The sequence below is a fragment of the Microtus ochrogaster genome, chromosome 15, assembly GCF_000317375.1.
Source record: "Microtus ochrogaster isolate Prairie Vole_2 chromosome 15, MicOch1.0, whole genome shotgun sequence".
NCBI lineage: Eukaryota > Metazoa > Chordata > Mammalia > Rodentia > Cricetidae > Microtus > Microtus ochrogaster.
The window spans coordinates 29,262,281-29,285,406 of NC_022017.1; the positions used below are offsets into that span (position 1 = coordinate 29,262,281).

Consider the following 23,126-nt stretch of genomic DNA (forward strand, 5'->3'; position numbering starts at 1 on the left):
TTGAACTTCTACATGGAAATAAATGACCTAAAAACACTGTGGCTGTGTGGAGTGGTAAGTGACAGTGGAGCCTCTTGCACATGGCTCCCTGGACAAGCCTCGGCAGCATGGAGTAGCGCCTAGGACCTGACCTAAAAGGCACCTCCATCCTGGAAGGGGCAGACTCTCCCCAAGTCCCATGTAGGGAGGAAGGACACTGTGCCCAGACCTCAACTCGGAGATTCTACTTCCCCAAGGCTGTAAAGAGACCCCAGTCTTCGAGTTGTGAGGGTACTGCACACAGCCAGGGTCCAAGGTGAGCCTAGCTACCAGGATGACCTCATTCCTTAGGAGTGCTGCTCTGTTGCAACCTATCCGGATGTGTATGCTGGAGCGGGAGGTGTGACTCAGTATAAGCTAAGAGAGGCCATCTAGGAGGGGCCTAAGCAGAGCACAGCCCTAGGGACCCTAGGAAAGCTCACTGCCTGCTTTCCCATCCCATGTAATGGGTTTCTGCTGCTGCCTAGGCTCCTGTGTGTTACTTGGATTTGGGCAATTCCTGAGTGTGGTGAGGCTGAGGTTGAATGAGGGAGAGGTATTTAGCAGATACCCACACAAGCAGACTAGCCCATTCCACTGCAACCACTACCCTGCAGGCCCACATGGGGGAGTGGGGGGACACAGGTTATCACCCTGGCAGGCCAGTGTGGCAAACCCTGCCCTTTGCAGATGGCAGAGGGATGGCGAGGGTCCCTCTTCCCATCATGCACCTACACCCTGAACCTTAAAGCATCCTCACCACCCTGCTTCCGAGAGAGGGTTGTGAGAGGGGGAGTGTGACGCTGTAAAGCCATGGAATTTTTTAAAAAGCTTTGCTTGGTTAGGAGCTGGTTAAGATACATGCTTTGAGCTCTTTACAGCATCATAGGAGTTAGCTGGAAAAACCAACTGTTTCTGGCACTCAGCAAAATCAACCCCCTTGGCTCTGAGTAAACCTGGCTTGCAGCTTTTGTCTCTATATGTCAACCCCAAATGAGGAGTGGGAGCTTTCCCTACTGCGCTGAGTCGCATGTAGTGGACAGCTCCCAGCTCACTGGCAAAAGAAATAAACCTTGCTTTTGCATTCTGGACTTGACTGGATTCCAGTGGTCTCTTTAGGGTTGTCAACTTGGGCACAACAACGCAGGCTCCCTAAACCAAGCCTCAACATCTGGGAAGGTGCTCGTTGGTCTGGGGTGAGCCCTGCTACTTCTGGGTTCCCCACTTGGAACAAGGTGCTGGACCTGCTGAGCCTGGGTTTTTTACACAGACTCCCACATCCAGTCACCGCCGCTTGTAATGGAGGCAGGTTTGCTGGAGAGCCATGACCCTGTCTACCAGACATCTCTACCTACCACCGTGAGGAAGAGAGGTGGAGGGAAAGGTAAAGAGGAACATCCTCCAACCCCAGAAATCAGGAAGCTTTCCTGGAACCACGGGTGATACCGTGTGATGACTGCTCGGTAGGATGCTGTTCCCTAGGGCCGCATTTCCTGGAGCTGAGCGCCAAGCCTGGTGCCGGCGCGCCTCTTAGTGGCCAGTAAGTCAGGCAGGCCTGGCGCGCCTCCTAGTGGCCAGTCCTGGCGCGCCCCCTAGTGTCCAGTAAGTCAGGGAGGGGAAGACACCTGTCGAGAGGGAATTCTTTGCTCAGGCTATTCATGTTCCATCTGCAACACTTCCTGTCTCCTCTCTACAGGTGTCCCGAAGTGCCTTGGGCATAGAAAGCCACCTGTATGTGGGAGTCAGACAGAGAAGAAGGCTAGGAGAACTTAACCCGAAACCCTAGCCGTTTCCAAGTGTGGAAATAGTCTGGGAGCAGGGAAGTGACTAAGTACTCCCCATCAGGCCAGGCATAGAAACGCTACTGGTGGAGACCCCTGACATCCCTGGAGGTACCTTGAGGAAGGGGAAGAGACAAATCCCTGCCTGGAGTCAGGAAAGGATGCGACCCCACTGGAGAAATCAGGAAGTCCCAGGGATAGAAAGAGAGATGGTCTCACCAACCGGGTCTGTGATGGCTGCCCACAGTTGACAAGTGAAGGACAGCTGTTGCATGTCCTTTCCTGGTGAGACAGTGAGACACGAACCCCAGACATGGCACTGGTGGCCAAACAACGATTGCACCCAAGTCCAGAGAGTTCACTGAGGCTGCGTACAGGAGGGTGTCTGAAGGGTGCCTCAAAACAGCATGGGTGACTCCAACGCAGTCACAGCTAAAACACCCACCCCAACCTGGGTGTCAGCTCCTAAGAGCTGCATCCTTAGGGTACACTTACAGGAGAGAAAGTCTCCTATCTCCAGCCTGTAGAAGCTTGGCTGGGGTCGGCAGGGGGCTGATGAATCTTACTGAGCTTTCAGGGAGTTCCTGAGGCTAAGAAGTTTTATTTACTTCTTGAGCCTTGTGAACTTCCTGTACATCTCAACAAAGCCTCCCTCCTCCATGTTTCTATTTGGGGGAAGAGGCTACAAAACCACCGTCTAAGAGTGGAGTGAAATGTGTACAGGCTCCGGGAAATTCCTGGGAAGTGGGCAGCCTGCACATATCAGGAACTTCAGGCTTCCCGTGGGACACAGCAGCATCGGAGACTGGCAAGATGCCACAGAAAAGCTGACAACAGCTGAGTCTCCGAGCCCAGCTGCCTTCTAACCAGCAGTCTATAGGCAACTCAGACCCAGCTCCAGGGCTGCCCCTGTATCATCCTTCTGGACAGCTTCTCTGTTACTCCTAGACCTAACCCAGCTTCACCCCCACTGACCAGGACTCACCTGGTCACAGCCCATGGTAGGGTATGCAAAGATGGGAGCCCTCTCCAGCTGTGTGTGTGGACAGACTTCCAGGGGCCAGTGGTAAGACAGCAGAACTGCCCCTCATTCCTGGGGTTCCTCCTGCAGAAGTCCAGTCCCAAGACCTGCACAACAATGCGGTAAGGTAGTGACAAAGACAATAGCAGGGGTTAGAAGAGCCCCAGTGGTGACCTAGCTGGAGGCAGTGGTAGAACGGTGCCCAGGAGCAGCAGAATCTGAGAACTCTGCAAGCTATGAGACACGCAAAACAACAACCCCATGAAAAGCTCTGGGCCTATCCCTGACCTACCTAGGACAGGGAGAGACACTATTCCCTTTGCTTTAGCCAAAGACACACCATGTGTGGTAGTTGAAATGGAATTGCCCCCATAAGCTCATAGTGAGTGGCACTACTAGGAAGTATGGCTTTGTTGGAGTAGATACAGCCTTGTTGGAGGAGGTGAGTCACTGTGGAGGTAGGCTTTGAGATCTCATATATCCTCAAAACACACCCAGTGTCTCAGTGCACTTCCTGTTGCCTTTGAATCAAGATGCAGGTCCTTCTCCATTCTTCAGCTCCTTCTCCAGCTCCATGTCTGCCTGCATGCTGCCATGTTCTGCCGTGATGATAATAGACTAAATCTCTGAAACTGTAAGTCATCCAATTAAATGTTTTCCTTTATAAGGATTGCTGTGGTCATGGTGTCTCGTCACAGCAACAGAAACCCTAACTAAGACACCATGCAACCAAGCACAACTTCCAAAGAGTGGTTAGGGAACTTCAAAAAACAGCTGATCATGTCTTCTGAGAGGGCCAGCCTACCCAGAACATCTATTGTCCTCGCCGTCCCAAAGAGTGTGCCCATAGCCTCGCTGGCAGTCAGCCTAATTGCCAATTCTTACAGAGGACATAGGCTGCCTATTGCCCATTCCACTAGTCAGCCACCTGGGTCCAGCTTCTGAAAAGTTTTTTCTGGTCTGGCCATGGACCAAAAGGGGCTGATATGGTGCCCCTCCTGGGTATTCTCATAGAACAGACCAATTCTCTTACCGTTTTGATTTTTCTATTTCATTGATATCTTCCCTTTTTGGCTTTTATTATGTATGCATGTATGCATAAGTGTGTTTGTTTGTGTGTGTGTGCATGTGTGTTTGTGTATAGACATGTATGTTTGTGTGTGGACTGTGTGTTTGTATGTGTGTATGTATGTGTGTTTGTGTGTGTGTTTGTACATGTGTGTTTGTATGCATGTGTGTTTGTGTGTGGATGTGTATGTTTGTGTGTAGACGTGTGTATTTGTGTGTGTCTGCGTGTGGACTTGTGTGTTTGTGTGTGGACATGTGTGTTTGTATGTGTATGTGTGTGTGTTTATGCGTGCATGTGTGCTTGTGTGTATATGTGTGTGTGTTTGTGTGTGCATATGCAGACCAGATGCTGATGCTGAGTGTCTTCACATCAGTCTCTACCTTATTTTTCTTTTCTTTTCTTTATTTACTTTTGAGCTCACAGATTCAGCCAGACTGGCTGTCCAGGGAACCCCAGTGTCCTCCAGCCTTCACCTCCCCAGCACTGTGATCTCAAGCAGACACCACCTAGCCCAGCTTTTATGAACTTATTTTCTGAGCAACAGATCCCATTTTGTTTCATCAAATACTGAAGTTTGTGCCTCTCCAAGCGTCTCCTGAGAGAAGCATTTTTTCGGACAGCGCCTTCTGCTCTAATAGTGTGCCAGCCCAGATCAGCATCCTCAGTGTTTAGCCTGACTTTTCAAGATGCTGGGATCTGAACTCAGGTCTTCGGGCTTGCACGGTGAGCACTCCACCTGCTGAGCTGCCTCTCCTGCTCTGCTCCTGTTTTTGCTGTATTTTGCCTCCTTTAGGTCTGATTTGCTCTTTTGTTCTAGTTTCTGAAGATGGAAATTCAGTTCCTCTTTGGGGACCTCCTAAAATTCTTCCTTCTAAAACAGCACTTCTGTGGAATCTCCCTCCTGAACAGGCTGTAACTGCATCAGTTGCCTTTATGTGCTGTGTCTTCACCATCTGCCAGGAATAGTTTCTGACTCCCTGGTTGATGCCACCTTTGCCTGTGGGTTATTTAAAATTGTGTTGTTACCCAGCCTCTGTATATTTGTAAATATTTTGCTGATTACTTTAAACATTATCATTGTTGTTGTTGCTGTTATATTGGGGGTAGTGCAAGCACACACACACACACTACAGCAGAAGTATCAAAGGACAACTTTCATGAGTTGGTCTCTCTGTCCACAATGGGTTCCAGGAATCAAACTTGCATGCCAAGCTTGCATAGTAAGGACTGTTACTCACTGAATCTGGCTAGCCCCACCATGCTACAGATTTCCAAGTGCATTGCCATCCGAGAAAAGTACTGTTTGGTTTCAATCCTTGCACGTGTATGTATTGAGATTTATTGGATGGCTCAGAATATGGACTGTCTTGGTTATTGTTTCATTGTTGCAACAAAACACCATGACCAAGGCAGCTTGCAAAAGAAAGTGTTTAATTTGTCTTACAGTTTCAGAAGGTTAGAGTCCGTGAGTGATGGAGCAAAGGCAGCAGGAACCTTGATCTCCAAGCATGAGGCAGAGAGAGCTAATTGGGAATGGTGGGTGTGAGTCTTTTGAAACTGCAAAGTTTCCCCCAAGTGGCACATCTCCTCCAACAAGAGCACACCTTCTAGCCCTCCCCAAACATTTCCACCAATGGGGGGGGCAAATATTAAAACAGAAGAGTCTATGGGGGCCGTTCTCATTCAGCCGCCACGAGGTCTTCTATTGATGAAGGTTTGAGGAAACAAGGTTTGTGTTTTTCTGGGGACTAGAGTATATTGGTTGTTTGTCTCAGTTTTTTTGTTTTTGTTTTAATTTGGGGGGTTGTTTGATTGATTGTTTGATTTTGGAGACAGTTTCACTGTGTAACAGCCCCCAGCTGTCCTGGAACTGACTTTGTAAACCAGGCTGACCTCGAACTGAAATCCTCCTGCCTCTGCCTCCAGAAGGCTGGGGTTAAAGCCACTTGTTAGTAGCCACTCAGCTGTAAGGCCTGCGGCTGCGCATGTGTGGGAATCGACTAGCAGAGTGACTTTGTGCACTCCGCCTGTCGCTGCAGGTTTTCTTTATTGCCTTCCTCTCAAAACGGGGGCCAGGGGAAGGAAGTAGGGTTTGTGAAAACCTATTACGTTTTGGCAGCTTGAAACAGAACAAAAATAAAACGAGTTTTAGCCACATAAAGTTCGTATTTAGTGGTGGACTTTTGATGGTGAGAGCAGCCTGTGAGCCATGAGACTTGCTCCAAGTGTTGCTAGTGGATCCCACGTAAGGACAGAGGTGCGGTGAGGTCCCTGTCCAGGAGGTACCTCTTCCCAGAAACAGCAGTTTGGTCTGTGGGAGCAGGGCAGTTGGAGTGGAAAGAGCTTCGATGAAACCTGAGGAGAATGTCCAAGAAGTGTACACTTACTTTAGGATCGCTACTGTGTTCTTGCGAATCTGTGCCTGAGTGGAGCATTCTGATTCCCAGGGGCTGCTCAGACTGTGCTCACTAGAGCCCTAACCAGAGAACTCACAACTGAGCCTACACCAGTTAGCTTGGGGTTTGGACGGCCTCGGGGGCGGAGCGTGTGTCCTAGGGGCGGAGTGGGGCGGGGCCAGTAATGAGCTGGCACTGCGGGTCTGTTGCGGCTGCCGAGCCTACCCGGTTTGAGATGCGGTGCAAACGCTGCGCCAAGTGTGCCCAGATTCACGGTCAGACCTCGGGAGGGACCTGGGAGCGGCCACGGGTGAGTTCCCATGGTAACAGGGATTGTGGTGGTGAAGGGCAAGGGCAAGGGCGAGGTCACCCGCACCCAGCCCGTGCTGGGAACCCTCCCCAAGCAACACTGCAGTCTTTCGGGCGGAGCTCCCCGAGAGGGGGCAGGAGGCACCCGAGCCTCAGGCCTGGCCTGATTCAGGACTTTAGAATCCTGGACTGGCACCAGGGAAATGGGTCATGAAGGGTTGTCTTCCGGGGAGTGTATTTTAGTGCCCCCAGCAGGGATCAGATCGCGCGTAGGCAGGAAGGAGAATATTGGTCCACGTTACCCCAACAGTCCCAAACACCAGACTCACCCTATGGAACTCTGTCTTGGGCAAGCATCGTCGTCTGGCCTGCATCTGAAGAGGCTTTAGGTAGGAGCTGAGCACTCATCATGGCCCCTTCTGCTTTGGCGGAGGACTCTCACAGCAGAGTCTCACTTTCCTGGGAGGGGCGGGGGAAGGGAGGGGACTCCACGCAGGGAAGCAAATGCAAGAGGGACCTCTGCTCCAAGAAGAGACCAAACCTGGATTCCAGTCCTCTGGAGAGCCTCCTGCACTCTGGGCTCTGCCAGGAAGAGACTGCTTGCCAAGTTTCCATAACCCCCCCTCCCCCCAAAAAAACCTCCCTTAGGTGAAATCCTCTTTGGGTTCCACATTCAAGGAGCCCAGCTCCTCCCCTCCCCCTCCCCTTTTTAGCTCCCCACACCCTCACCTTTTGCTTGCTTTTGGTCTTCTATTGGAATGCCCCACATCCTGCTCCCTCCTCCCATCTCCAGGTAAATGGAAATCAATAACACCCACTGAGCTGGGAGGCTCTGCCTGCCCCAGACCAGCTGTGATTACAGGTCTCTGTCATTGTCCCTGCAGGGTTGCTTTATCCCTAGGAGACCAAGAACTCAAGCTGGGCAAGAGCCTGCCCTGTGCCTCCCTGCCCTGCTTCTTCCCAGGCCTGGGCTGGATCCAGGACCAGCTGTTCAGTCCCACGCTGTCCTCACATCTCCATCATGACATCCCTGCTCACGGTGCTCCTGGTGGTTCTAGTGGGCCTGCCTGTGGGTAAGGTGGAGGGAAGCTCGAGGGACCCGGTTGTGGGACAGGCAGGTGGGAAGTCGGCGGCCTGGCCAGAGTTCTCCTGTCTTCTGACTGTCCTCACCTGGTGCCCTAGTGGGAGTGGGAGGTTGGTGGAGACAGCTGGGGTCTGGCTTGGCAGGAAAGGGATGTCTTCCTGTTCTCTGAACCCCGTCATGGCCCACAGCCCAGGCTCTGGAGTGTCACGTGTGTGCCTACAACGGAGACAACTGCTTCAAACCCATGCGCTGCCCAGCCATGGCCACCTACTGCATGACCACTCGTACTTGTGAGTCTGGAGCATAGGGAGGGAGGCCCCCAGCTGCCCTGGTGCTCCTACAAGCTGAGACTATCCAAGGTCCTGATTCTCTCACTGCAACCTTGTGTCCTGTCCCCTGTAGACTTCACCCCGTACCGGATGAAAGTGAGGAAGTCGTGCGTACCCAGCTGCTTTGAGACCGTGTACGATGGCTACTCCAAGCATGCATCTGCCACCTCCTGTTGCCAGTACTACCTCTGCAATGGGGCTGGCTTTCCTACCCCAGTGACCTTGGCCCTGGTCCCAGTACTCCTGGCCACCTTCTGGAGCTTGCTGTGAAGCTCTGTTCCCCCAGGCAGACCCACTGAAACCCAAAGCTCTTAAAAGACACAAATCGTCCCCTCTCACCCCCTCGCTCCACCCAACCCTCTTCCTTCAGCCGCAAGGAGAGCCCATGGCTACCTACAAAAGGACTGATGGCATCCAGAGACCTCACCCCGAGGCCATAACCTTTCATTTTCAGAAGGCTGATATATGGATCTAAATCTCTCTGCCCAGGATCAGAGGCATCTGGGAGAGTGCTGTTTGCTGGGGTGGGGGTGGGGTGTCAGTCACACTGATTTGAAGGAATTAGTGGCCAAATTCCACCTTCATGGCGTCAGGACCCTGCCTCAGTCTACCCAGTAGAGGATAGGCCTGCTAGAGGGGGACAAAAGATCACGAACTGTCTAGAAGCAAAGAAAGACTCAGTGGAACTGTCACCTGCTGAGTTCAGATGCTGCCCAGGGCAAGTGTGAGGTGGAAGCCATGTGAGGAAGGCTTTTGTCATTTCCAGCTCTCTTAGGAATTCTGCCAGACTTGGTGTCAGGACAGCTCTGGGCTGAGGGTAGCTAGCTATGGCTTCATTTCCATAGGCCACTAAGATCCCTCCAGCCTCAGCAGCTCAGCAGGCCCTGCGACCTCACACAGACTGCTGGGCCTTGAGGCTGGCAGGGACATGGGGGCAGGCTGCCCATGCTATATTTTGTCTGGCCTGTCCACAGGTCAGAGCTATTCTGAGCATGGCAGGAAAGGAACAAAGGCAGGTCAGAGTCAGCTGGTGGGGCAACTGGGACAGCAAAGCAGACTTCAGCTGGCTTCCCAGGTCCTGTAGGCAGCTTCTGCATCCTCTGAGCTCTCGGTAAATTATGCGGAGGCAAATGCACAGGAAGCCAGCCCAAGTACCGGGTGACTGTCTGTGAAGTCAGCTGAAGACTTCTGGGTATCAAGATCCCGAAGAACCCAACCCCGATTTAGGAGACACTGATCTGTCTTTTATGCCAGTGTAGTTGACCCAGGGAGCCTTACCCTCTTCTCTGACTAGTACCCCAACTCATGTGCCACTGAGGAGACCCCTGAAGCTGGCCCAGCCCAGAGGTCAGGATGCTGGCCCTTGTCCATGTCTGGCTAGGCGAGTCTTACTGATCCCCACATCCTACTGGTCACACATCCTGAATGCTTTTTCTCACACCACCAGCTGTAGGATCAGGACACAGAGGCCCATCCTGGGGACCTTCCTCCCTGTTCTTAGGCAGACCTGAGCTCCGCTGCTGAAAGTGATGTGGTTTTCTGCCTCATTTTCCTCCTCTGGGGACAGGCCAGTGGGGGATGGGAGATAGAATTCTGCTGATGGGCCTACCCACATCCTCGGGAATAGGAACTGTGCAGCTTTATTACAGAGGTGTATGGGGTGGGAAATGGCCCAGAAATGAGGAGGCATTGACTACCCGGAAAGAATGTGAGTCTCATGGGAGAGCAGAGGGAGGAGTACATATGCACATGTGAACACAGTGGCCGCAAAACCCAGAAGGCAGCACTGGCTGTGGTGTCCCCTGAGGTCCAGGCAGGATGCTGGGAGGAAGCCAGTGCTGCCCCCTCCTGAGCTTTCATAGAAAACACAGAGAAAGAGAGAGAGAGAGAGAAAGAGAGAGAAAGAGAGAGAGCGCAGCAGCAGCATTGGGACTGACCTATGGAAGCCACAGGGCCCTTGGTAAGGAGGCGGGCCCCTAACTCAGTGGGTGAGGCCTGGGAAACATTACCCGGCTTGTGCAAGTCCATTGTCCCCAGTCAAGGTGGCATCCTGGGCTAGAACTGGGAGGAGGCCCAAGACCAGGTCCTCCCTCCCACCACAAGGGTTGATGTGGAACAGGCCCTTGATTACCTATTGCTGAGAGTGTGGCAGGGTTTGGGGGGGGCAGTTTCTTTCACCTGCCTCATAACAGCGTCTAGACAGGCCCCACAGTGTCCACACTGCCACCCACCCCTACAGGAAGTGTACCTACCTAGCCTGTCCTTGGTGCTTAGCACAGAGCCCAGAAGGTGCTCAATTAACACAGGGCCAAGCCTGCCAGTGGGAGGTGCAGGTTAGGGGAACAGCGCCAGATGGTCTGTCCTGAATCCTGTCTGGGGTGGTGTGATATTGCAGGTGGCTCTGCACATACCACAGCAGTTATGCAAAATGTGTGTGTTTGGGGGTTCACTACTGCTCCCCTTTGACAGGTAAAGAAACTGAGGCACAGAGGAGTGAAGCACTTAATTTTCCCAGGCCACCTGGCCTCATCTGCCTAATACCAACCTATTCTACTATGGGAACTCTTTCAACAGCTGGGGGTCTTTGAGGCTGCATGCTGTCAGGATGACGGTGGCTTCATAAACCAGAGACTCCCAGAATGCAACGTCGTAAACGTTTACAAAACTGAGGCCTTAGAAGGGAACATCAGAACAGGAAGCTCGAGGGGCTGGGGGGGGGGGTAGGCCAGGGGTGCCCAGCCCTGTGTGTGGATACAGAGAGAGGAACACAGGATGGAGTGGCAGACAGAAGAACAAAGTCACATCAGCCATACAAGCTGACTCTGCCTTTGTCAGGGATAGGGCTCAAGGCAGTGGGTGTGCTCACACTAGGGTAAGCAGTAGCCCCTCAACATGGATGGTGTCCAGGAAGGCTGGTGGTGATTCTCTAAGCATTGCATTCTGGAAGCATTGCATTCACTGGAGAGAGGCTGCTGGGTGGAACGGTGATGTCACAGAGCCTATGTACCTCTGAGGGGTTTGCTGAAGCCGGGCCAACACATGAAGCTAAAGCATGCTGAAGAACACAGTGAGGTGTCCGGTCTAGCCCACCAGAGAGACGCTGCGGTGAGGGTTATGCTCTGCCACCGTGTCTGTGTTGGCTTCCCCAAAGCGGATAAGGGGAAGGGGATCAGGACCGCCTCCATCTTCATCATCTGAAACTCCAGAATGATTTCCGGGAGTAGGGTGGCCCCTTGATTCAGGGCGTGGTTACTTTCTAGCAAGTACCATGGCATCCGGCAGCACTGCCTGCCCTGGGTTCCTCAAGCACAGGCTCATACTCCAGCCATCTCACTGGTGAAATGACAGTGACAGCAGCCACTCAGCTGGCTCTTGGGGACCAGTGCCAAGCCTGGGGCTTGCATAGAGGCCACCACAAAAGATGCATGGATACATGCTCCCTGGCACTCCCCTGGGTTGTGTCTCTGCCAACCCTAAGCTCTCACCCAGCAAGGTCATGAAATCCACTTTTAGGCCCCTTCCCCTAGCAGGCTCCATGTACCTAAACTTCCGAGTGGTCCCTGTCAATGTCCCCCGCTGAATGAATAAACAAACGAAGGACATGCGTCTGCCTTGTTCTCCTATCTGTCTTCTCTGAGGTCAGACCTCACCCACCCAGACTGGCTTGGTCGGGTAGACCTGGCCCAGAAGGTCCCTGGCTCCTGGCCTGATATCAGAGCCAACCAAGGCAAGAGTGGTGTTCACGGGATTCCAAGAGCTTGCTGAAAGTCGTCTCCGTTCTGTGAAAAGAGGCAGACCCGCCAGTTCCCACTGATGGACCAACAAGCCCAGGGGTAGACTGAGGAACTGCATAGGAAAAGACAGGACACACGCATACACACGCTACTTCTGCCTTCTGGATTTTGCTTTCTGATCCCACTTCCTTGTTACCTAGCTCTCAGGAAGAGAGTCTGACTCCACCAGCCCCCCTCTCAGGATCCTGCCCAACCCCTAGGTTTGGGGACCCCATAAAGCACAGAAGTAAATAAAGCCACCTGGACAGCCAGAGCAGACACATGAGATCTCCTGCCTGTCCTGAGTGACTGCACCTGTCTATAGCAGGATGACCCCTGCCCTGCTATCTGTCACTTGTGTCTCTTACCCCAACCTGGAGCCTTTTTAACACCAAAGTCTTTGCTCCCCCCTCCTGCTTGCCACTGGACATATACCACAGGACTTAGTCCCCTTGGTGCCATGCCAGTACCATACCTTGATAGGTAACACTCACCCCTTGTGCCCAGGACCATGTGTATAGTCATACTTCTCCTGAGTTTCTTAGTCCTGGAAGGGACAGGACAGGACCGAATCCTGATTTAGCTGATGAGGACACTCAAAATCCCGACCACCATGCTCCACGCAGAGTGAGCGGCTGAGGCATCGTAGCTTCACCTGGCCCTGGTTCCATTCACACCTGTGAGGGGAAGGGAGCGCTACTCGCTTATGCCATGCCCTCCGAGCAGCTCCAGGGTGAGGTGGACCTGCACTGAGTGTCCAGCCTGCACAAGGCCTTTATCGAGAGCCTTGGGCCTGATGGTTGGGACATCCCTGCTCCACAGAGGAGGGAAGAAGGCTTGCGAAATTGTACCAGGCTCCCTGAGGTCACACAGCAGCAAGCTCTGCCAGCTCCCATCTGAGCCAGGTAGCAAGTGACTCAGGGCTGGGAACCAGCAGCTATGGGAACCAAGGGTGGAGTAGGATCCACAAGCAGGTATAAGGGGTGGCCAAGGAGTAAACCTCGTCCTTAACACGGAGAACATGAGGCTTCTCTTCTGGTTCCTTCTGGCCGTGGTCTTGAGCCTGGAACTAGGTGAGTTGGGGGTGTGGCCACTTTCTCTACTGCACTGACTTATTCCTGTCCTTCCATCCTGGGCCACCACTCACCCTTGGGGTTACCCCTTTCGTCTTTCCTCTCCCTATGCTGGACACCAAGACCCTCCCTGCCCACCAGCCTCTGTCCTCTGCCACTGGCATTCCCAGATTCCTAAGCCCTTTTCTCTGGACTCAGCACCCTCTGCAGTCCTCAGCTCACTGCTCAGTTTGAAAGCCACCCCCAGGCCCCTCCAGTTCCATAGCCGCACCACTGCACCCACACAGGCATGGCACACCTCTGCCAATTTTCCCTCCTATAGTCCTAGAGTTCCAGCAGGTCTGCAGCCACTCTCTCCTGATGCACCCCCCCCCCCGGCCTCCTTGCTTAGATGCTCTCTTCCACCTTCCTTGGGCAACTTCATCCACTTAACTTCAGTCCCGTCAGACTTCTATACCCTAGTTTCATTTGTCAGTAATAGAGGCTTTGACCCCTAGTGCTTGCTGATGGCCTCCCAGGGACACCTCCAAATATCACTGCCTATGCCTGCTCTTGACATCAATTAGGAGAGCCTAAGTGGTTCCTATATCCAACCATAACCAATGCCTGAGCAAAGAAACAGTTGGCCCTGTTGTCCAGCAGCAACCTGTGTTCTAAACTCGCCAGCCCCAGCTCCCAGAGGCCTCACCTAGAAAAATCTCAGTTTCCACCCATGGGTGGGAACACTCCAGGACCTGGGGTCCACCTGAGATGGGGTGGGAGATCTATGTGTACACCGCTGGCTATACTTCACCCTTCTTGGACGGGGCTTCATGGGGATTCTCTGACCTGAGAAAGCCTGAACTATTGACCCCAAATGTTCCCTCAAACCCTTCAGGAGAGACCAGATCTCTGATAGTCCTGAGCTCAGAGTTGAGAGGTTTTTGTCACCGTCAGGGCTAAGGTTTCGGAGGGCATGCTCAGCCATGGGCCAGTCACCCTCTCTGTCTTAACCTGAAAATCTCAGGAGCGTCTGTGAGCCTGAGACCACTTTCTACACTGGGACCTCCCTGCCCCTTCCTCTATGGAAATCATACCTGCCCACTCAAGACAAAATTCTCAAGGCTGGACAGTTAGAAGTTGGAGAGAGCCAGGCTCCACGAGCCTCTCTCAGCATACTCCACGTCCTACATCTTTTCTGGCACCTGCTCTGTCACCCAGGGGCAATGCCGTCTCCCCAGGGCTCGAAGCAGCCAGAGAAGGGTGAGCTACATCCTAAGCTGATCTCAGAGTGAGCAAATAGGATGGGAAGGAGTCAACTGGATGGGCAACATTGCAGTGGGACTGAATATGGTGGAGTCTGCTCCCCCAAGGCTCACCCCATCCTCCCTCGCATCCTCTTCTCCAAAGCCCTCTCTTTCTCCCCTTTTCTTTCTTTCTTCCTTTCTTCCTTTCTTCCTTTCTTTCTTTGAGACTGTATTTCTCTGTGTAGCTTTAGAACCTGTCCTGGAACTCACTCTGTAGACCCAGACTGGCCTCGAACTCACAGAGATTCATTTGCCTCTGCCTCCCGGGTGCTGGGATTGAAGGTGTACACCACCACTGCCCAGCTAGTCCTTTTTCTCCCTAAGCAAGTACCATCCCGGGGTCTGTCCCTATGACCTATCACTACACCCAAGAACCAATTTCTTTCTGAGAGCTAAACCTGCCTGGCCTCCTTGACAAGTACACACACACACACACACACACACACACACACACACACACCCCAAGAGGGGCAGTTATTCTTTCTCTTAATGACCCAGCTCTTGCCCCAACTCCTAGAAATCATTGATTCATTCACTTACTCCTGGGACTCATCAGTGCAGGAGGATGCAGCGTGATGGATACTTGGGGGCACTGGGAATGGGAAGGGATCCCCATTCCTCTCCAGAACCCCAGTGAATAGGAGTGTGGAGATAGTGTTAATCATGAAAATAACAAGGCCAGCCCGTACATCAAAGGAGGTTCCCTGGGATGGCCTCTGAACTAGCTTGTGCTACATGGATGATGGAAAGATGAGCCTGGACAAAGTTAGGAGACATGGAGAGGAAGAAGAACAAGAGGCAGTACCAGTCCAATTCTCCCCAGCGCTTTGCCTGTTCCTTTGGTGCCCCAGTCAGCTGCTAAGTCCCTCCCTATCTGGTGAACAGTCTGTTCAGTGTCTTTAAGATCCATGGGGCAGTAGCAGGCTTGGGGGCTTTTGTTGCTACCTTTTGTGCCCCTGGCAAGGTCTCAGCTTGCTCTGCAGGGGTGGTGAACAGTCAAGGCAGGTGGTGAGGACCTTGCTATGGTATGGACTTCCTGTCTGTCACCTGCTCCATGGTGTATAGGATGACGGACTGGCCTTTGAGACCGGGCGGAACTGACCGACATACTTCCCTGTGAGGTCTGGTAGAAGTGTGGCTGTAGGAGTCCCAGGGGGAGCTCTACTCTCCCTGGCTATTCGGTGGCCCAGGTAGGAGGGGGCAAGGACCAGGAACTTCCCCACTCAGCGTCAGCTCTGGACTCGCCCAGGGAAACCTGCAGCAGCACGGTGCTGGAGAGTACCCAGAGCTGGGTGTGGGGTTAGGGAATCCAGAGAAGGGAGCTTAAGGAAGCACCAGAAAGATGCAGAGGGAAAGGGCAGGGAGACAGATGAGGAACTCCAAAGGAAGCATGAGAGAGTGTGGTAGGCCACTTTCCTGATGGGCACCCCCTGGGCTGGATGCAAGAATAGTGATGCACCATTTGTCAGGGTGGCAAACAGAGCTCAGTGGACTCCCACCTTCCTTCTGCCTGGCCATGCCGTGGTAAAGGCCCCACTAACACCACCCACAGAACATTTATACCAAGAGGTATAAAGGACCTTTCTCAGGTTCCTGGAGGGGAGTGTGGTTAAAGTCTCAGTCTCAGATCCCCATTCCTCCCCCACCCCATCTTCAGGAGCCTGGACCTGCATTCCTCTCCCCTAGGAGCTCTCACCTCTGCTCCATTCAGCCCTTGGTGTCCTGAGCAGAGGGACACAGGCCAGCTGGTTCCAACATGGTCACTTGTATCTCTCACAGTAATAGGCTGAGCACCAGGGTTTCACTTCTCCCTCCCTCCAGAGGGGCTTTGCACCACAGATGAGGGCTGGGAAGCTGGGCTACAGAGCCCTGGGGCTGGTGGAGGATGGAAGCAGGGTGTTGGGTACAAGAGCAGGTGTCACCCTCTGAGGGAGTTGCTCACTGGCTGCCCCTGTCTCTGTCTGCCCATAGCTATAACACAGGGCATGCAGTGTCACATCTGCAAGGGGTTTGGAGGATGTTCCCACCCGTCCAGATGCCCAAGGAGCTCCACCCACTGCGTCATCATCGGCACCCGTGAGTGTGGTGGGAGGGGTGGGCTGGACACTCCCTTCTTGAACAGAGAGCTGGCTCACTGGGCAGGCAGAGCCCAAAGTCAATGTGGTGGTCAACCAACCAAAAACAGAGTGGAAAGATGTCTGGCAGTCCCTGACTAGGGCAGGGGGCGGGCCCGGGCCCGGCAGGGGCTCTTGGTGTCCAGGGGGTGACACTCAGCACAATGGTGAATGTGGTAGAGGTTTGGGCAGCTCGGGGATTCAGAAAGCACCACAGTCTCTCTCTTATCCCTTAGGAGCTCCCATCAGCTTTACAGACTTGCCTCTGGTGACGAAGATGTGCTACAGCGGCTGCCCTGATGTTGCCAGCTTGGGCTTGGGTCCTCACGTATCCATTGTTTGCTGCCAGTCGAATCTCTGCAACAGGGACTGACCACACTCTCACTGCCAGCTGGCCCCACGGAACCATGCCCAGGCCTGGTCCTTGGTGATCATTCCAGCCTGGCCAGCCCAAAGCCTCCCCCCCACCCCAACTCAGACTTCCTCAGGAAGTTCTGAGTGAAATCCTGCGTAAATACACTGTGGTACAAACTTAAGGCCCTGATCCGCTGTGGGCCACCCTCAGTGTCAACAAACCTTTCAATAAAAGCAGCTGGAACACACGGTGTAAGTTGTCCAATGGAAACAGTGTTCCAGGCACTGGATTTAGGCAGTCTCTTAACCCTGTCCCGTCTCTTATCAGTCACGGCCTCCTGGGCCCAGGCTGTCTGCTGCAACTCCCACTGACCTCTCTTCTACCAAAAGCCTACCTATTTCTAGGCAGACACGGGGTCTGAAAGGCACAGGGGCTGCAGATGGCGGCACTGCTCTTGAGCAGGCTGTGAGGAAGAGCTGAGGCTGTAGGCACTTCAGAAGCACAGCAACGTGAGTCTGGGGCCCAGAAAAGGGGCTGGGGGCTGAGGAGCACTCCAACTTGGAAGTGAGAGTACCCTCGATCTGGAGTTTGGGACACTTGAGGAGTACCCTGACCTGGGCTTAAAGACTGGAAGGATCTCTGACCCAGACCCAGTGAGCACCTTTACTCTGAATGAGGCTCCAGAAGCCTCCTACAGACCCACAGTTGAGCGGGTGGAGGAGGAGGTCTCTGCAGAAGAAGAGAGGTATTCACTCACCACAGCCCTTTGGGGATCATCCACCTCTGTTGTCAGTAGCTCTCGGGGAACCCAGCTACCTTCTTGGCCTTATGTCTCTGGCACCTTGTCCTGTTCTATCTTTCCTACACTCCCTTGCCTGGTTCACCTTGCCTATGTCTCCCAAAAGGCTGCCCATCTATCAGACCCTGTGTGGCCCTGGGTTTGGACAGAGCCACCCAGACAGTATAACCACTCACTCACCTTAGTCTGGACACAGCAGTTAGACACCCAGAATCTGTGGAAGTTACTCGGTAAATATTTACCCACTGGCTCCCAGCCACGTCTGGAGATAAGTTTCAGCCTCTTGGTTTCGGGACCACAGAGGGAAGTCACAGTTGGTACCTGGCAGGAAACACAGAGGCAGGCCATGACCTCGACATGCTTGTTCTCAACTTGGCAAAGTTTTCAAGAAAATAAACCCTTGTAAAAGGGGCGACACCCATGAGGACAATGGTCAAGCAAAGAGTGGCTGACAGAAAGCTGGGGCCTCAGCATCAGCCAAAACCCAGAAAAGAGGAAGCTCATGCTCTCAGTGCCCGAATGAGCAACGGTGCTGCTCAGGGCAGTGTGGGAAGGACGGCTAGCTGCACATTGGTACCTAGATGTAAAGCCAAGTAGAGATGCGTCCAGACCTCTCTCACCAGTGCAAAAGACACTTCAGTCAAATCGGAGACTTCAAAGTGAAAACAAAGACCTTGTTTGTTTGGGGAACTGAACTCACTGTAGAGCCCAGGCTGGCTCAGCATCCTGCATAGTTGAAAAGAAATTCTTTAATTGCTAGGCCTCAAACATGACTCTGGGCTTACAAATAATTAATTGAACGATTAAACCCGGTTTCTGGTTATGACCCGGAAGGGGTGCCCCTGGACTTACACACAGAAGTAGAAACATGTCCCTGGAAACTGGCCCATAATTGCTCAGAGCAGAGCTGTTCACGCCCAGCAACCACAGGGTGGAAACCCACATACCCATCACTGTGGATGCATGAATACAATGTGACATCCCTCAGGCCACACAATCCTTGTCAGCAGCCTATAGGAGTGAGGCACTGACCCGCACTCTTGCAGAGCTGGCCTTTGAAAACACTGCTGAACACTGTATTCTCCAGGACTCTGCATGAGATGGCGGGATTTAAGGCAGACTGGAAACAGATGGAGGCAGGTGTACAGGGCAGGAGGAGACTTCCAAAGCATTTCCTTCTGCTGCACCATTAAGCATCTCTGATCACCAAGATGCTTGAACATTTCTTTGGTCACTCTAGATATCAGAAAGGTTCTCCGAGTACTAGGATGGGAACACACGACATAGCAACAGAGGCTGTGGCAGAGAAGAAGGCGAGCGGGAGAAGCATGCCTAAGCTGCTTGGGCAGCGTCTGTTGGCCTTGAAAATGTGGGCAGGGAGCCGGGCAGTGGTGGCGCATGCCTTTAATCCCAGCACTTGGGAGGCAGAGGCAGGCGGATCTCTGTGAGTTCGAGACCAGCCTGGTCTACAAGAGCTAGTTCCAGGACAGGCTCCAAAACCAGAGAAACCCTGTCTCGAAAAACAAAAACAAAACAAAACAAAATGTGGGCAGGGGCTTGATCACTCTGGTCAGCAGTGACTCTGCTGTGATGTCCAAGGTACCTTTGTCTGAATTGCTGCAGTTACAGGGTGTCTTGTGCTAGGCCTGCAAAGAACAGGGTGCGTGCTGAGCAAGGAACCTTTGGCAGGGCTCAGACAGGACAGGGCCACTCACGTCACAACTTCCTGCTCGTGCCTAGGATTATGGGGTTTTACAAAAAAGTTCTCATCCTGGGATTTTTTTCCAGCCATCAATCCTGCAGTGGGCTTCAGTTGACCATTCTCCAATACAACTCAGATACCAACTACGCATAGCCCACATCAGATCCTACAGGTCGAAGCTCTGCCCCCCAGGCTATGCCCACCTCACATCCTTCACCCTTTGTGTCTCTACATACAGTAATTTTGGCAGTTTTGGTCATGTCCTTGATTTTAAGAGTGTGTAAAAGTGTTGACTGAATTCTCGGGTTTCACTAAGGAACGTCAGAGCCTCCTTGCGTCTCCAGGCTCGAGTACTTTCTCATTATCTTCCTCAGAGGCCCAGATTCCCCTGTGTTAAGCAACCCAGAGGCTGAGAGTCCTGTCCCTTTGGTTTTACGGAGGTTTCATCATGTGGGCATCATTGATTACATCATTGGCCAAGGTGATTGGTTTACCTTCCAGTTCCTCTCCTGACTCCAGAGGAGACTTGGGTGGGGATAAAAGTCCCCACCCTCTAATTGTGCAGGTGTCTCTTAGGTGGCCAGCCCCATCCTGGAACTAACAAGGGGCATCCCTCCACTTGTCATTCATCAACTTTTAAAAGACACTCTAATTGCTACAGGGTTTCCAAGAGTTTTAAGGAGCTGCGTGTCAAGAAACTTGGCTGAAGACCAAGGGTACTTTCACAATGCTGCGGGAATGGAGGGATGGTTCGATAGCTAAAAGCATGGGCTTCCTTTCTGAGATAATGGAGCATGTCATCACAACTAGTGGTGTTTGCAGATGTCTGTGGCTATGCCAAAGCTATTGAGCTCAGTAGTGGGATGTCACTATATATCCCAGGCTGGCCTTGAACCCATGGCAATCACTTATCAGCCACCCAAATGCAGAGATTACAGGTGGGCAGCAGCACACTCAGCAACTGATATAATTTGAAATGTCTGAGTTGCCAGGTATATGAGGTACAGTCAAGAAAGTCACTGAAAATTAAAAAGAAAAAGATAGTCAGGCAGTGGTGGCACACATTTTTAATTCCTAACTCAGGAGGCAGAGGCAGGTGGATCTCTGTGAGTTCGAGGCCAGCTTTGTCTACAGAGTTCCAGGATAGCCAGAACTACCCGCCCCCCGCCAAAAAAAAACAAAACCCTGTCTCAAAAAACAAAAACAAACAAGCAAAAATAAAACAAAAAAAAAAGAAGATAAACAAGATGCAAAATCTAAATTGGGAGTCATAAATTATTATATAAGAATCTGTAAAATAATACTCATGGAAGCTTCCTAGTACTTGAAAGACTGGGACTAAAGGTTCAGGCCAGCTGGAACGTGAGGAGACTTGGGAGAGGAGGCTGTTAGGCAGAATTGAAAGGCAGAAGACCGAGAAGGAAATATTTGCCTCACATGCCAAGAAGCACACCACCCTCCACGTGTGCCACAGGGCAGTGCCACAGGAAGTGATCAGAGGACACACAGAGAGGCCAAGCAAAGAGAAATGCTGAGGTGGGGTGACAGGAGAGAGCTGTCACCCTTATTATCAAGGCTGTGACCAAGAGAGAGAAGCAGTGGGTGAGGCCTGGGGGGGGAAGGGGCCTCCGGTGCTGCTCCTTGGAAGGACATTGGTAGACTCTAAGCCTGGAGTTTGCTGGATGCTGCTTCTGTAGATGCCTGTGTCTCTTGTCTAATCCAGCTAACTTCAGCGCATCTGTGCCCACTGCTGGGTAGCCATGGCCATGCACGGTGATAGATTTGCAAAATCAGAGACTTCGAGGCAGACTTTCAGGAGAGGGGCTGGCTAGCAGGCTGAAGTGCAGTTTGGGAGTCTGAGGCCAGATGTCAGAATCTGGTGATCTCTTTAACTGATTCTTCTGAGGACCTCCTAGGCCCTTTGGGAAGGGCTACCGCCAAGTTTACCTTCCTGGACGCCTCCTGGAAAGGTTGATCTACAGTAGTGAGGACTAAGGTGGTTTATGTTTCCAGGGACAGTGAGCCTGTGGACATGTGGTTCTAGCTCCCCTGAGACCAAACTCTGTCCTTCTAGAGACATTCCTCTGACGTCTGGCTGGTGGGTGGAAAGGGTAGGTACTGAGACGTCTACCTCCCCACTTTCAGGAGGAAACTGTGACTATCTCGTGATCCACAGAGCAGAGGTGCTTACGGGGTTTATGGATGTCCCCTGGGAGATGTGTGAGAGGGTAAAGGAAGAGCTACGACATTGAGTGAGGACAGGGAAGGCAGAGGCAGGGCTTTATGACTCAAGAGAGCATCTGTCCAACCTCCCTCCATAGCTTGTCCTGGGCTCGGGGTAGTAACCAGGGCTCCCTTTCCCAGACTTCCAGAGCTAGGTCTCTGCTGCTGCTCTCCATTGAGAGACAGAGGCACAAATGGGTGCCCTCAGAGTCCCTGCTCAAGTTTCTTCCCATCCACCACACCAGTGCATTTTCTTAATGCTGCATCCGGAGGGAGGTGGTGCAGACAAGGTCTGGAGAGAGTTGCCACCGCAGAATCTGGGTTTGCCCAGAAAACTAGTAGGCTGTGCAGTGTGAGAGGGACAGAAAGGTGAGATCTGACTGACTCACAGCTGGGGCATGACTCCCCAATGTCAGTAGCCCCAGGAGAGCCCCACAGTGTCCTAGCATAGTAGCAGTGCTGCAGAGGTCCTCCACAGTTTCCCTTAGAGCTCGAAATCCAGACACATGTAAGGCCTGACCCCAGTTATAGTCTGACCTGATCCCGGTTATATACTAAATCCTGACCCTAATCACCATGCCTTACCCCTGTACACTCAGAGAACTGATCCTATTCTAGCGTTGAGCCCTGACCCTGGTCCCAGGCTCTGAGCCCTGATCCCTTTATACTCTGAGTCTTGATCAGGTTACGTTCTGAGCCTTGATCCTAGTCACGCAGTAAGCTTTTATCCAAAGGTTCCTGGAATTGAGAAGGGAAGGGTGTGGCTCTCCCAGAACAGAGGCCTCCCAGACAGAGACAGCCCAGACCCTGGCTGGGCTACATTCTTCCCAGCCCCATGGTAGAAACTTCCCAGGTACAGCCTGGCTCTCCCAGCACAGTGGGTGGAAACTCTAAGCGCAGAGACGCCTAGGGGACAGGTATATTCTAGGGGTTAAGGCAGAGGTGGGGCCCCTGGGCCTGAGGACAGGTAGGAGCTTGAGCTGAGCTGGGTGTGCTGGAGGAACTGGGTTCAGTCTAAGGACACATGGGTGTAGAGTGGACTCTCTAATCCAGTTAACTTCTGCACATCCGTACCCACTGCTCTGTGGTATGACCATGCGTGGTGAATGATTTGCAAAGTCAGATAGGCTTGGGATGCTGTCTGTCTTGCTAGGTGACCTGGTCTTAGCCAATTAGCTTCTCGGAGCCTAGTTTTTCTAGCCACAGTAAAATTAATTAGCACTCTGTCCCTCCAGAACTGTCATGAGGAAAAATACAGTTGGGAGGCTGAGTCTCTGACTCATGCTAGGCAGGGAAAGCACCGTGGTTGGTCCAGTGCCTTGGTAAATGGGGATCTCCCAGGCAGAGTGAAGCCAGACCCCAGTGGTGCTCCTTAGCAGAAATCCCTGGACCATAAATGGACCATGACGGAGACTCACAGAGATCGCTTCAACTGGAAGGGCAGGGCAGAAGCAAGAACAGACACCCGTGGCTGTGGGGCAGCACGAGCAGAACCAGGACAGAAGTGAGGTTTGGGCACCCCACAAAAAGCCTCCCAGGAGGCCCAGCAACAGTGTGGTCTCAACCACTAGCAAAGAATCTAGCCGCTGTGCCCCCACCCCTACACTTTCAACTGCGATGAGGTCCTCTAGGGTGATGTTTGTAGAGAATCAGAGCTGGTAGCTGCCAGGTCATGGGGATCCCTGTCACAGCTTCCTGTCTGTGGCAAGGACACCACATAGACACACAAACACAGAGAGAGGGGGGAAGGAGAGGGGGAAGGGGGAAGGAGGAGGGAGGGAGAGAGAGAAAGGG

At 52.6% G+C, this 23,126-nt stretch overlaps 2 protein-coding genes across 3 annotated transcripts; both read left to right on the forward strand.

Annotated features, from left to right (window-relative positions):
* Positions 1-6,458: 6,458 nt before the first annotated feature.
* On the forward strand, positions 6,459-11,633 carry Lynx1 (Ly6/neurotoxin 1). Of its 2 annotated transcripts, XM_005354503.3 has the most exons (5): positions 6,467-6,595; positions 6,905-6,983; positions 7,479-7,667; positions 7,867-7,968; positions 8,081-11,633. In XM_005354503.3, the coding sequence occupies exons 3-5, from the start codon at positions 7,616-7,618 to the stop codon at positions 8,275-8,277; spliced, it is 351 nt and encodes a 116-aa protein (XP_005354560.1). In that variant the 5' UTR covers positions 6,467-6,595; positions 6,905-6,983; positions 7,479-7,615; the 3' UTR covers positions 8,278-11,633. The 2 variants fall into 2 exon arrangements, with proteins under 2 accessions (XP_005354561.1, XP_005354560.1); XM_005354504.3 differs by lacking the exon at positions 6,905-6,983 and having other exon boundaries at positions 6,459-6,595; positions 8,081-8,433.
* Positions 11,634-12,801: 1,168 nt separating this feature from the next.
* Positions 12,802-16,757, forward strand: Slurp2 (secreted LY6/PLAUR domain containing 2). The gene is made up of 3 exons (XM_005354502.2): positions 12,802-12,853; positions 16,111-16,215; positions 16,490-16,757. The coding sequence occupies exons 1-3, from the start codon at positions 12,802-12,804 to the stop codon at positions 16,624-16,626; spliced, it is 294 nt and encodes a 97-aa protein (XP_005354559.1). The 3' UTR covers positions 16,627-16,757.
* The last annotated feature ends 6,369 nt before the right edge of the window (positions 16,758-23,126 follow it).

Excerpts from the sequence above, each read along its gene's own strand:
- Slurp2 (XM_005354502.2), top strand. The coding sequence starts at position 12,802 with ATGAGGCTTCTCTTCTGGTTCCTTCTGGCCGTGGTCTTGAGCCTGGAA. Across the intron at positions 12,854-16,110 it reads GGTCTTGAGCCTGGAACTAG|CTATAACACAGGGCATGCAG; the intron begins GTGAGTTGGGGG and ends GTCTGCCCATAG. Across the intron at positions 16,216-16,489 it reads CTGCGTCATCATCGGCACCC|GAGCTCCCATCAGCTTTACA; the intron begins GTGAGTGTGGTG and ends CTTATCCCTTAG.
- Lynx1 (XM_005354504.3), top strand. The coding sequence starts at position 7,616 with ATGACATCCCTGCTCACGGTGCTCCTGGTGGTTCTAGTGGGCCTGCCT. Across the intron at positions 7,668-7,866 it reads TCTAGTGGGCCTGCCTGTGG|CCCAGGCTCTGGAGTGTCAC; the intron begins GTAAGGTGGAGG and ends CATGGCCCACAG. Across the intron at positions 7,969-8,080 it reads CTGCATGACCACTCGTACTT|ACTTCACCCCGTACCGGATG; the intron begins GTGAGTCTGGAG and ends TGTCCCCTGTAG.